This window comes from Haliaeetus leucocephalus, unplaced genomic scaffold (assembly GCF_000737465.1).
Source record: "Haliaeetus leucocephalus isolate CR32 unplaced genomic scaffold, Haliaeetus_leucocephalus-4.0 Scaffold144, whole genome shotgun sequence".
NCBI classification, from domain to species: domain Eukaryota; kingdom Metazoa; phylum Chordata; class Aves; order Accipitriformes; family Accipitridae; genus Haliaeetus; species Haliaeetus leucocephalus.
In genome coordinates this window covers 444,211-455,726 of record NW_010972580.1, presented here as the reverse complement: position 1 = coordinate 455,726, position 11,516 = coordinate 444,211, and the positions used below count along the sequence as shown (strand labels likewise).

The 11,516-nt window shown below is 55.5% G+C and overlaps 1 protein-coding gene across 2 annotated transcripts; it reads left to right on the top strand.

Moving 5' to 3' along the window:
- The first annotated feature begins 168 nt into the window (after positions 1 to 168).
- DCAKD (dephospho-CoA kinase domain containing) lies at positions 169 to 9,414 on the top strand. 2 transcript variants are annotated; one of them, XM_010561324.1, is made up of 8 exons: positions 171 to 270; positions 682 to 702; positions 1,213 to 1,327; positions 2,071 to 2,189; positions 3,590 to 3,707; positions 5,657 to 5,860; positions 7,770 to 7,857; positions 8,391 to 9,414. In XM_010561324.1, exons 5-8 carry the CDS (start codon positions 3,596 to 3,598, stop codon positions 8,674 to 8,676), a joined length of 690 nt encoding a protein of 229 aa, XP_010559626.1. In that variant the 5' UTR covers positions 171 to 270; positions 682 to 702; positions 1,213 to 1,327; positions 2,071 to 2,189; positions 3,590 to 3,595; the 3' UTR covers positions 8,677 to 9,414. The 2 variants fall into 2 exon arrangements, with proteins under 2 accessions (XP_010559627.1, XP_010559626.1); XM_010561325.1 differs by having other exon boundaries at positions 169 to 270; positions 682 to 1,327; positions 2,071 to 2,193.
- Positions 9,415 to 11,516: the final 2,102 nt, after the last annotated feature.

Here is an 11,516-nt window from a genome sequence, read left to right as displayed (position 1 = left end):
CCGTCGGCCTTCGGGGGCGTCCCGGGGCGGGGCTCCGGGGGCGGAAGGGCTCGCTCACACCGGGGCAGCCGTGCGGAGCCACCCGCCGTGGCGGAGAGCCGCGGCCCGGGCCCCGCCGCCGTCGCGGTGTCCGCGCCCTCACCCGCTTCCTGCCCGAGGGGGCGGGACGAACCCAATGAGGGCGGCTCCGATTGGCTGGGAGAGGGACGCGGCTTCCCATCAGCCAATAGGCGCGCGGGACACTGCGGCGCGCCTGAAGCCCGGCCGAGGGTGAGTGGGTGAGGGCACCGTGAGGGGACCCGCTCCGGCCCTCGGTGTCTGCGGGCGGCCGCCAGGCTCGGCCCGGTGCGGGCGGTCCCCCCGGAGCCTGGCCGGCCCTGCCCCGCTCCCCAGCTCTGCCCCGCGGCCCTCCCTCGCTCGGGGCGGCCCAGCCTGACCCACCCCCGACCGTGTCACAGGCCCCGGGCTTGGGGAGGCCGCGGGGGGTGGCCAGGGCGGGGGGACCACCGGGAAAGCGCCGTTGTGCAGTCAGGACCCTGCCCGGCAAAAAACATCAGTACAGGGGGATTGATTCGGTACCAGCCGGAAGGCCCGGGGGGTGGTTTGTGGTGACAGTTGCAGTGGTGGTTTTTTCCCCACCGAGGTAACGATGTATTTTATGATTTTTCCTTTTAATTGCAGCCTCCTCAAGCCAAACACCAGGTCTGTCAACATGCTGTGCCAGGCCCCAGTCAGAGCTGAGGATGGGAGCTGGAGGAGGGCTGGCTGTAGCATGGTGCTGGAGGACGCCTTTCGGCTCGGTCCTCAGCCCTGTGGCGTGCTGGATGGATGCCTTGAGGCGAGCGACTTGCGCTGTGCTCAAAAACCAGAGGAGTTGAGACACGGGGAAAATTCGGGCACCTCAGTCTTTAAAAGCCGGTTCCTCAGGGCTCTGGGTTACATCTCCTGGGGCACCATTCCTCACAGCAGGAATAACTTGCCGAGTTTTCCACTCTGACTACCCTCTATGGCTCGCGTTTTGGCTTTCCCCACATTTGATTTAGTTGGCGCAGGCCACATACACCAAAATATGGTGTATTTTGGGGAAAACTGGTTCTGGCTCCTTTCTGTAACATCTGCAGGAATGGGCTGGACTCTCTACCCTTGTGTACAGTTCAAACCCAAGCTCGTTAAATATTTATACCTCATACCATGAATCTTATATCTGTACAGGCCCTGTGACAGCACAAGTGTTTTCAAGCCCTGTTTGGCCGTGGTTTCTAGACTAACCCTTCCAAGTGCTTTTACCCCTGCAGTAATTCTCACAGCAAGCCGCCTGCCTGCAGAGGTATGTAACGGAGGGACAGAAATAGCAGGTTTTTTTGGGACCAAGTCCCAGCTGAGGCTGGAAGCCAGAGCGTCTGGGTTACTGCAGTTAAAACCCTGTATTTACTCTACAGGGGCAGGAGAGTTTTTTATGTGTATTTTTAAAAAACATGTGAGTGGAGCCTTTACCCCTGCAAGGCAGCACGCCAAGGGCCTGATTCTCCTCATGCAGGGTTAGCCCTTGCAGGCTGTTGCAGAGGGTGTATAAAATCCTGCCGGGGAGGACAGAATTTTAACCTTCTGCGATAAATAGAGAAACAGCCCCTCTGTCGCGCCAAGCCAGGAAAGGCTCCCCATAGGCACTGGGTACTTGCTTGGCAACAGAGCTTGGGATTTACATAAGCCTCCTGCAAACCACTGGTGTTTATTATACATGCCCTTTCTGATTCCTTTTGAATTCCCCCTTGTTGTTGCTCAAGTTAACCCCATTGAGTTAACATGATCCATTCACCTGGTGTCTTGGAATGGAAAAGAGCATGTGGTGCTGCTGCGGGCTGGCATCGGCTCTCGGCAGCCATAAAGCAAAGTCGCTTTGCGACGCTCGTGGCAGGTGCTGCTGGGTTTTGCTCTAACTCCTGGTTCCTCCCTCTGCTGAATTGCCTCCAGCTGCCACAGGACTTGCCCACCTCCTCTTCCCCCCCCAGACCGTGGGTCTGGGTCCTGTTTGTAGGATCAAGTTATGACAAAAGTGTCTTTTTTTTCTAGCATAAAGAAAGCAGTGCTGTGTTTTCGGCCATCTTCAGCCGTCCTGCAGGTCCGTGTTCCTAGCTGCTGCCCTTGGGTGCAAAGTGGCGCGGTCCCTGTTCGTGGGGGACAGTACAGCAGTAGGTACCTGGTTCCTGTATGTGCAGAGTTTTTTGGGGGGCTAGTGGCCATGGTGTCTGGGGAGGAGTGTGACACCAGAACCAGGTTAGGCAGAGCAATGGTTACTGAGATCAGTGGGCTTTAGGGTATTTGGCTTGCTGGGAGAGATGGTGGGAGCTAGGTCTCCCTTCCTCTGGGGAAGAGGAAGCTGAGGGCTGTCTACCAGCAGCTTGTGGCTCCTGGCCAAAGATGGTGGAGCCAGTTTCTTCTCAGATGCAAGGGGCAACAGCCACAAGCTGGGGCTTGGGAGGGTCAGGCTTCTTGCCCATGAGGGTGGCATCACCCTGGACAAGGTGACGGCAAAGTCAGGGCCTCTGTCCTTGGGGTTTTGCAGGGCTTGGCTGCACAAAGCCCTGAACGCCCTTGGCTGGGGCTGATGTTGGTCCGTGGAGGCTGGAGAGGGGACGCTGGGGTCTGTTCCCAGCCTGCTGTGGGTGTTGCCTTTTTGGGGATGCAGGTACCACCTTGCTCACAGGGGCACCCACTCCTGTCCAGAGCTGCCTCTGCGTTGCTGAGCCTTTTGGTTTTGAAAGGGTGCAAGTGGGATTTAGAGGGTTGCAGGGTTTGGACTGAGTGGGGAGAGATCTCAGTACAGAAACTGTAAGAGAAGTCGTGTGCTCTGGGTCGGCTGGGGGGTTACCTGCACCCTCCCAGCCTCAAGGCCATTGGTAAGCACAGACTCTGCATTTAGTGCCATGTTTGCAAGCTAACAGACACAAGTTTGCTGCTCAGAGCCATGATTTCTTCCATCCATTGGGCTGTCAATGACTGTGTTGGCTTCCAAGTAGCGTGGGGATGCAATTTACTTACTGGCTTGTGTGCTTTGCATCCTGCTTATGTCAGAGGTAGCTTATCTCCTCTTATACCCTGGCTGTAGAGATCAGGCAGGGCTCTCCCTCTCAGTCCTCGCATTTCTTGGTCCAGGCTGAGATGTTGTCTGAATTCTTCCCCTTTGTCACTGATCCTGAGTCACCCTTGACAGCCCTGCCAGAAATGTCCTCTGATTTAGGGTACTGTAGGTGAGACTGGCTTGATGGGTGCAGATGTTAAAAGGGAAACAAGTTGGGTGGAGCTGCAGGTAAACCAGCTGGAGGAACTTAGGGCTGGCTCAGGTTGCACATCCAGAGTTAGCAGGGTCCAGGGAAGCCTCATTTAACCCAACACTGCTCTTCAGCCTGTAAAACAGGGGTACTGAGCTGAGAGGTGCCAAAATTGTGCTAATGTCTCAGTGATGCCCTGAGAACGTATGAAAATGAGCTTTCAATGAAGTTGCCTGTTTGGGATAAATATTCGATGTGCACAGCATGAACAAAACAGCCCTGTCCTGGAATGTTTTCAAGCTCTTTTCTCTCTGTTTCAGAGCACAATGTTCCTGGTCGGACTCTCGGGTGGAATCGCATCGGGAAAGAGCACGGTGGTGGCCGTACTCCGGGAACTGGGCTGTGCCGTGATTGATGCCGATGTTATTGCCAGAGAGGGTGAGTTTTGCATAGTTGATCTTTCTCCCTGAGGTTCCCCTGACAACTGGGATTGATGCGGGAAAGCGCAGACGGCAGAGGGTGCTCTGGGTACATTAGATAAGTGTTGCCCTCCTATTCCCCAGTCGATGAGGCTGTGTGGAGCTGCTGTCTTGGGGAGGATTGGAACTAGGATATATTTTTAATAAAGAAAAAAAAAAAATCTTGTCCTAATAACAAACACTGTTGGGAGATCTTGCCCTGAGTTTCCCTCTCCTGAAGTGCAGTGCTTCCCGGCTTTGAAAGCCAACTCTGGGCAAAATAAATGCAGTTCTCTGTAAAGCGGGTTCCCTCAGCTGATCTGATGTCCCCCCTAAGCCCCAGGACACCCATCCTGTAACTTGGTTACGTTCGGTGGGATCGCTAACACACTGAAAGAGAATTTCCCTCTGTGCTGGATGTTGCTTGGTTGTAAATACTGAGAGACTGGTCCACAAAATTACTTGTGCCTTAATGCGCTCAGAAAAAAGAGGCTCCAAATATCCCAGATCAGAGGGAATTCGGTCTGTGCTTCTGCACAGCACACCTGTCTCTCACTGCTCTGGAAATGTGCTTTCCTGGCTACAGAAGAAACTCAGAAATCCAGACCCTGCCTCAGCAGGACTGGAACAGACCCTACTCTCCTCGATTACCTGTGTGATGTGGGGTGAGACGTTAATTGCTCCATACCACTGGAATAACGAGGAGGGTAGTGCTCGCTCTGGGAAGGGCTGCTGATTTTGTATGCAGAAGGTTTCGGGTCTGCAGCTGAGCAGTGGTGCAGGCGCTGTCATTTTGAAGTGCCTGCGCTTTTCTATTTGGTGAAGAACTTACTGTGTAGCTGCTCAAAGCTGTGATGCTCTTAACATTTTATTGCACTGTAATTCCCCTCAAGGTGCGGAAAATTTGCTGGAGGCGCTAAAAGCCCTCAGAGACCATAGGAAAACACTACAGATACTCAGTGTCGGTTTTCTACCAATCACTTCATTTTTCTCCAATTCCTTTTTTATATGTGTTTATTTACTATATGGATTTCACTCATCCTGAAACTGCCTCGATGTGAAATTCCACGGAAGAAAGAAATTGGTGTTAAAGACTTTTATTAGGTTGGCCTGAGGTTACAACCTGTGGCAATGTTCCTGGATTTTGGAAAGAAAATTATATACGGTCTGTCATTCTCTGTGGTTAGCCTCAGCTTGATCTTAATTATGGTTTTATTACTGCATCCTTTTTGTTGGTGATTTTTTGGTGGCTTTAAAATTATATGCTCACGTAACATCAGAGTCCCTGCAAGTGCCTATTGGGAATTGATCTCTTAGGTTTCTGTGTTCATTCTCATGAAGAATTTGGTGACTGAGGTGAAAGACAGTAAAAAACCTTAGCAGCAGCCAGAGCCAACTTGTAGCAGCCAGGCTGTATTCACCTAGTGCTGAAGTTTGCAGCTAAAATAAACCTGATGCTGGTCCCGGTCCCTTTAGGATCTCCCTGCTCAACTCCTCGCCCTGCAGGTGGTGGGAATCAGCTCAGCCCCATTCCTGCCTGTGCCTTGGCTGGTAGCCGTCAGTGAGTCCTCCTGTCTGCCCTGCTGACTTCTAACCCCGAGCAGCAGCACGCACGAGGGAGGGTTGTGGCGCTGAATTAATGTTTGCAGGATGCTTCGATCTCTCGGGTGTCAGCCCTCAAAGGGACCTTGGGCTGAGAGGGTTTTTTACAGATGCTTCCCTGCAGCACCAATGCCAGGTGTCTGCCGGGCTGCAGTGCTGAGCCATGCCAGTCTCGGTTCAGCATGCGCTGGCAGGCAGATGTGCTGCCCGCTGAGGAGAATAAGCTCGGTTATTTAATGAACAAAACTCATTTGAGGCCAATAGCTGATGCAAACACCAACTGTGCTGTAGAACTGGCTCTAACCTCCGGCTGTTTAATGTTATCAGTGGTGCAGCCCCACTTCAAGGCCTATCGACAGATAGTGCATTACTTTGGCACTGAGATCCTCTTGGAGAATGGAGAGATAAATCGCGAGGCTCTGGGAAACATTATCTTCTCCCACCCGGAGAAACGGCAGCTGCTGAACTCCATCACACACCCAGAGATCCAGAAGGAGATGCTGAAGCAGATCTGGAAGTACTTTGTGCTAGGTAAGAGGCCGTGTCCCAGCACATGGGGACTCTTGCTCAGGCAGGAGCTGTCCCTGCTTGCTCTGCCTTTGGTTTTAAAGTGGGGAGAGGGACGGGGAAGGAGAAGGGGAGCTGACGTTGAGTGACGGCCTTTGTGCTCTGCCACCAGTGGCCTTTCGTGTCGGCGTTTGGAGGATTCAGTCCTGCCTTTCACTGCTGCCCTTCACCACCTTCTTTTTCTATGGTTCAAAGTACATCTGTAGAGCCTGAGAAAAGCATTGTGAGGCCTCTTCTGAGATTACTTGCTGGATAATGTCATACCTTCTGAAACGGCCAAATATTCTTCCCTGCCCCCAACCTCCCCGGGCTTCAGTGAAAGCTGCGGAGCCCTTTTAGTCTCGATAAGGTGAGAAATGGGCTGACAGCTGTGGTTTCCAAAGTCCTGCTTTTTCCCCTGATAAATATAACAAATACAGCTGTCAAACTTGGTCTAATCAAATGCCAGATAAGATCACCAGCTGTTTTGGAGGTCTCCATGTAGACAGAAGGATGTCTTAATAGAGTCAGTCTGGTTTCGCGGAACTTATCAAAGCTGAGCCCTGTGACAGCTGAATAGGCCTGTGCTGGGGCACTGTGGGGCCGTGCTGTGCTGCGGGGTGAGGAGGAGGAGGAGAAAGCGCAGAGAAAGCAACAGGCAGGAAAGCCGGGAGCCAGAGATGGAGTCTTGAACCCGGGGCTGTGGGCTCAGGAGGCGGATGCTGTCCTGCCCCTCAGCAAGAGCGCTGTGTGTCTTCAGCAGGCTGCTTTGTCCTCATTAGTCAGGTTTTAATGATTTGGGATAGCTGGATGTTGTCTCTAAGGATCACTGTGTAAGGAAAGCTCTTATCGATCAAACCGTAGGGCAGCAAGAAGTCTCTCTGGGCGGAGATGCTGGTAAAATGGTGGCTTGTTGGATGATGATGTCTTTGTCAAGGCTTTTATTGCTGTGGCCAGCTCGGTTAGGGGGTTTGGGTTATAAAGAGGGGACACCAGCAAAACTGGAGGTGTCCCCTGAGCTGGGGGACACACAGGGGAGCAAGGTCCTGACTTACAACTTTCCCCTACCCTTGCCCGCTCCCCCAGGCTCAGCAGGGCATACCCCCACATCCCCAAACGCTGCCATCTGCCAGGGGAGTTGGTGCTCGCGAAGGGCAGAGGCACATGGAGAACCTGGGGTGGGCTGCAGGGTCTGGGAGGATGGCAGCTGGCGGTTATGAGCTCTCCTCCACTGGCTGCTCTGTGTGGTGGCGGCAGTTTTAAACCAAACTTCCCCAGGTTCGGTGAGGTTTCAGGCCCTGGGGCTGTGCCTGGAGGCACCCCTGCGTTTCAGTGTCACAGCCGTGAGAAGTCCACAAGGGTTTCCTTGGAAAAATGGAACTGTTCAGCCAAAGCTTTCCATAAAGGGAAGAAAACTGAGCTGGGAAACATCGGCTCAAATGACCGCAGCCTGGCGAAGTCTTGGACAAGTGAAAGAGAGCAAATTCTGCTGTGGGCACTGCTCCCCTGGAGAGGCCAGCAATGATAGCGTGACTGCTGCTCTCGCCAGCCAGGCACAGGCACTTTCATTTGAGCTTCTTGTTTCAGCTCCTCATTATATTTCTGCAGCTTCACCTTTGGTCTGAGATCATCCAGGTTAGGGGTTTTTTTGGTTTGGGTTTTTTTTTTTTCCCTCTGGAAACTTGGAATGAAACCATTTCCTCCCTCCGAGAGGGAGGAGGACAAACAGGCTCTGCTCTCCTCTCGGCTGTAATCGTGGAGCTGTAGAGCTCTCCCGCTTGCTTTGCTGGAGCAACTGTGGCCATGGTGTGCGTGCAGCACAAGGGATTTGGGAATCCAAGTAACGTTGTTCCCTTTTTTTTGGGGGGGGGGGGGGTGTGTGTCATTTCTACAGGCTACCGCTATGTGATCCTCGACATCCCTCTGCTCTTTGAGACCAACAGATTGACCAAGTTTATGAAATACACGGTCTTGGTTTATTGGTAAGTGCCATGTGAACCTTGAGGACTGGGATGCTGCCACCTCTCTTAGAGGCTGGAGGGGACCGTCACATCCCTCTTGCTCTGGTGAGGATTTAGCTGCAGCCCTGGTGTGAAGCCTATCAATAATGCCACATCTTTTCTGTAGGCCTGAGAAGCAACACCTTCCTTTATCCTAGTGTATGAGGGGCTCCTTACTGAGGTTTTCCTGAAACCTGGCACCATCGTATAGGGGAAATCGCTGTCTTTGGGCCATCCACAACCTGTGCTCTGTTGCCTGGGGCAGGGTTTGGGGCACTGCTCTGGTGTTACGGGCCGTGGGAACGCCAAAAACACAGTGGGGTCAGCCTGGGCAGCGCTGCAGGGGTGTCTCTGCTGACCCGAGTGCAGGATGCCTGCGCCAGATCTGAAATGAAGCGTGGCACATCTCTCCCCCTCGCTTTACCACGGCTATTGACCCTCGTGCTGAGGAAGGCAGGTAAACCCCCTCTTCCTTCCTGCACCGCCATCTCAGTGCCACCCTCCCATCCCGGCAGCGACCCGCCGACGCAGCTGTCTCGGCTGATGAAGAGGAACAGGCTGTCCCAGGCCGAGGCAGAAGCTCGCATCGCCTCCCAGCTGCCGCTGGACGAGAAGCGCAAATTAGCGAGTCATGTCATTGACAACTCCAGGGACCGGGAGAGCACACGCCAGCAGGTCCTGAAGCTGCACGCACGCCTGGAGGATTCCCTGGATTTCCTCTGGGCACGGCTGGTGGTGGGCACAGTTGTAGCTGGGCTTGGAGGGCTGGTGTACCTCCTCCTCCGGCGTTTCATCTCTTAATTCACCTTTTCTTTTTGTCATGGAAGAGGCCTGAATTTCCAGGTTTGAAAAGGGCACTGAAAGGCCACCTCTTTTAATGAGCTTTGCCAGCTGAATGCAGGCAGTGGGATGAGGCATCTCCTTGCAGACTTCCCAAGGTGAGCGTAGGGGTTTTTTTTCTGGCACTGTCTCCCCTCTCCTTTCTTCCTGCTCAGGTTCTTACCCACCAGCTATGCCTGTGGGATGGGACCACTCCCCTTGCAAGGCTGTGGCCTGTGTAGGGGATGAAGCCCTCGTTGTCCCCCCGTGGGTCTGTACGGTGGGACTTCAGTGAATTTAGGCACTTTAATGTCTTCCAGGACAATCTCTTCACTGGGGGAGTAGGTGGCCTCTCAGGTCCTCTTTCTGCTAGCAGGTGTCCCCAGGTTGATCCCCTCCTAGCTTACAGCTCCGGCTAATCTGAATTTAGCCATGGGATTTTCCCTTCTTTCATGTTGATTTAATGGAAACATGTTAAATCTGCCTGAGCGGGGGGACAGACAGCACCTCATTTCACATAGGTTAGGTGTTCAGCTGGCTGCTTGCCCTCCTTCCTGCCCTCTATTTCTGCAATCATCACTTGTGGGTCACCCTTGGCTTTGGATCTGAGGGTCTGATACGTCCCCCGAGCAGGCTGAGACCTACAACCTGCGTCACTGAAACTCATTTACTGCTGTTTGAGTTTTCCTTCGGCGGCAGTTTCCCCGTGGGAGAGCACGAGTTGGGGCGAAGCGGGTGTTGCCTCTTCATGTTTGTTTTAATAAAGTGCTAAACAGCAGCTGGCTCCCCACGGCTCTGCAACCTGCAGGCTGCAAGCGCTGCTTTTTCCTGCCCCTCTCCCAGGTTGTTCCTGTGCCAGGGCACGGCTGTGCTCTGTAAAGTTCACCGCATGCAAGCAGAGCTGATGAGCACACTCGTGCTTTTTCCCCAAGTACACATCCCTGAACCAGTCCCAGGGAGCTTCTCAGAGCGTTGGCCCCTGCTATGAGCTTCCTTTGGGGGCGGGATATGGCTTCATGTTGGCTCCGGGCACCCCACGGTGTGGGTCTGGCTTTCCCCTGAGGGCAGCCCTGTCCTGCTGCCACCCCCACGCCCCCATCACAATGTTTTGAGAAAGGTGGGTGTTGCTAGCCCCTGCCCACCTCCTGCCTGCGCACGGTGGTCCCCGAGGTCCTGTGGGATGCTTGGGCTCCGACCCAGCTTCCCACCCTCCTGCCTGGTCTTGTTGGCCCAGCAGGCAGGGATGCAGCAGAGCGAGGCAGTGTCCCTGCTGTCCCCAGCGCCAGCCTTTGGGCACAGGGACCTTCCCAGGGTGTCACAGCCCTACCCAGCCAGTGCGTGCCCCTTTTCGGGGCCGGGCACCCTTCCCACCCCCTCCGCCCTCCTCTGAGCCCAGCTGTGCACCCAGGGCTCCCATGTCTCACTTGTCAGGGGAGACCCGGTGGTCCCTGTACACCTGCAGCCACAGGAGAGCATCCCCGAGCTGGGGTGCCCACCCTGGGTACCCAACTTTTCAGGCAGTAGTGAGGGGAGCTGTACGTAAGTGATAACCCTCTGCCGGTTCCCTCCCCTCCTTCTTAATGCTCCCTTAATTGTGGTGGTGATGCCGGGAGTCCCTCGCAGCCAGCGATAAATCAGAGCTGGAGCAGGACAGTCTCAGCCCGAGATAAGCCCTGATTGCCTTCCTCCCTCCCGGCTCGCTGCCTCCGCAATAAATGGGGCTGCGATGAAGCCCGGGGGGGGGAAGAAGAAAGCGAGGGCATCGTAATTGCATTTGGCGCTTCACTCCTGCCCTGCTGACGTTTGCCAGCCGCTAACGAGTTTAGCAGGGCCGAGGGAGCGAGTGGTTTCAGGGGGACAGTGAGACACAGAGCTCCCCACAGCTGGCTGGGGCTGGCATGGCCTTGGGGTGCCTGGTTTGGGGGTGCCTGGTGCCCTGGGCTGAGCTGGAGGTCGAGCCCCCTGGGTGGGCTGTGTGCCCAGGCATCGGCACCCACTGGGGAAGGGCTCCTGCCCGTGGTGCTTGGCCACAGAGTCCTTCCCGTGGGTGCCGCATGGTACCCCGCCGTGGCAGCTGCCCCAGCACCCACACACCTGCCCAGGTCCTGCTCCTGGCCACCCCCCAGCCAAACCCCCTTGGGGACAAGCCACCAGCATGTCCTGCATCCACGGTGGTGGCCGGGTGGCTCAGCCTGCAGCTGTTTCCCCACCGATGACGGATGGCTCCACTCTGTGGGCTGCTGGGTGGCATTGACAGCTCAGTCGATGGCCGTGGAAGGGACCTGAAGGGCAGCACTTATCCAGCCAGGGGGGGACACCCTGGCTGAGAACCCTGTGCTCGTGACACAGATGCTCCCCCCCTGTGAGCTGCCTCCACGTGGGCTCCCATGGCCCGCAGGTGCCGGCGGAGGTCTCAGGGTGCTGCACCACATACCCCAGCACCGAGGCATCCCCTCGGCCCCGCGCTCTGAGGCTGCCCCAGCTGACCGCGCCTCCTGCCATCGATCGGGTAACGTCTGGAGCAGCCGCTCGCCACGGCCCATCCGTCTCCTCTCACCCGGGGCTGTTTGAGCAGCGAGCCAAGCCCCGCGCCACGCACAAGCCAAATATTTAACTGCTGCAAATTGGCGGCTGGATCAATTACGCTGCGGCTGGTGGGGGCGCATGACAGACGGCCGCCCCTCCCGCTGCACCCCCTCCCTGGAGCACCCCCTCCCTGGAACACCCCTTCCTCAGAGCACCCCTTCCCCGGAGCACCTCATCCCCAGCACCCATCATGGGGCACCCACTGGGCAGGCGGCCGGGGGGGGGGGGGGGGGGGG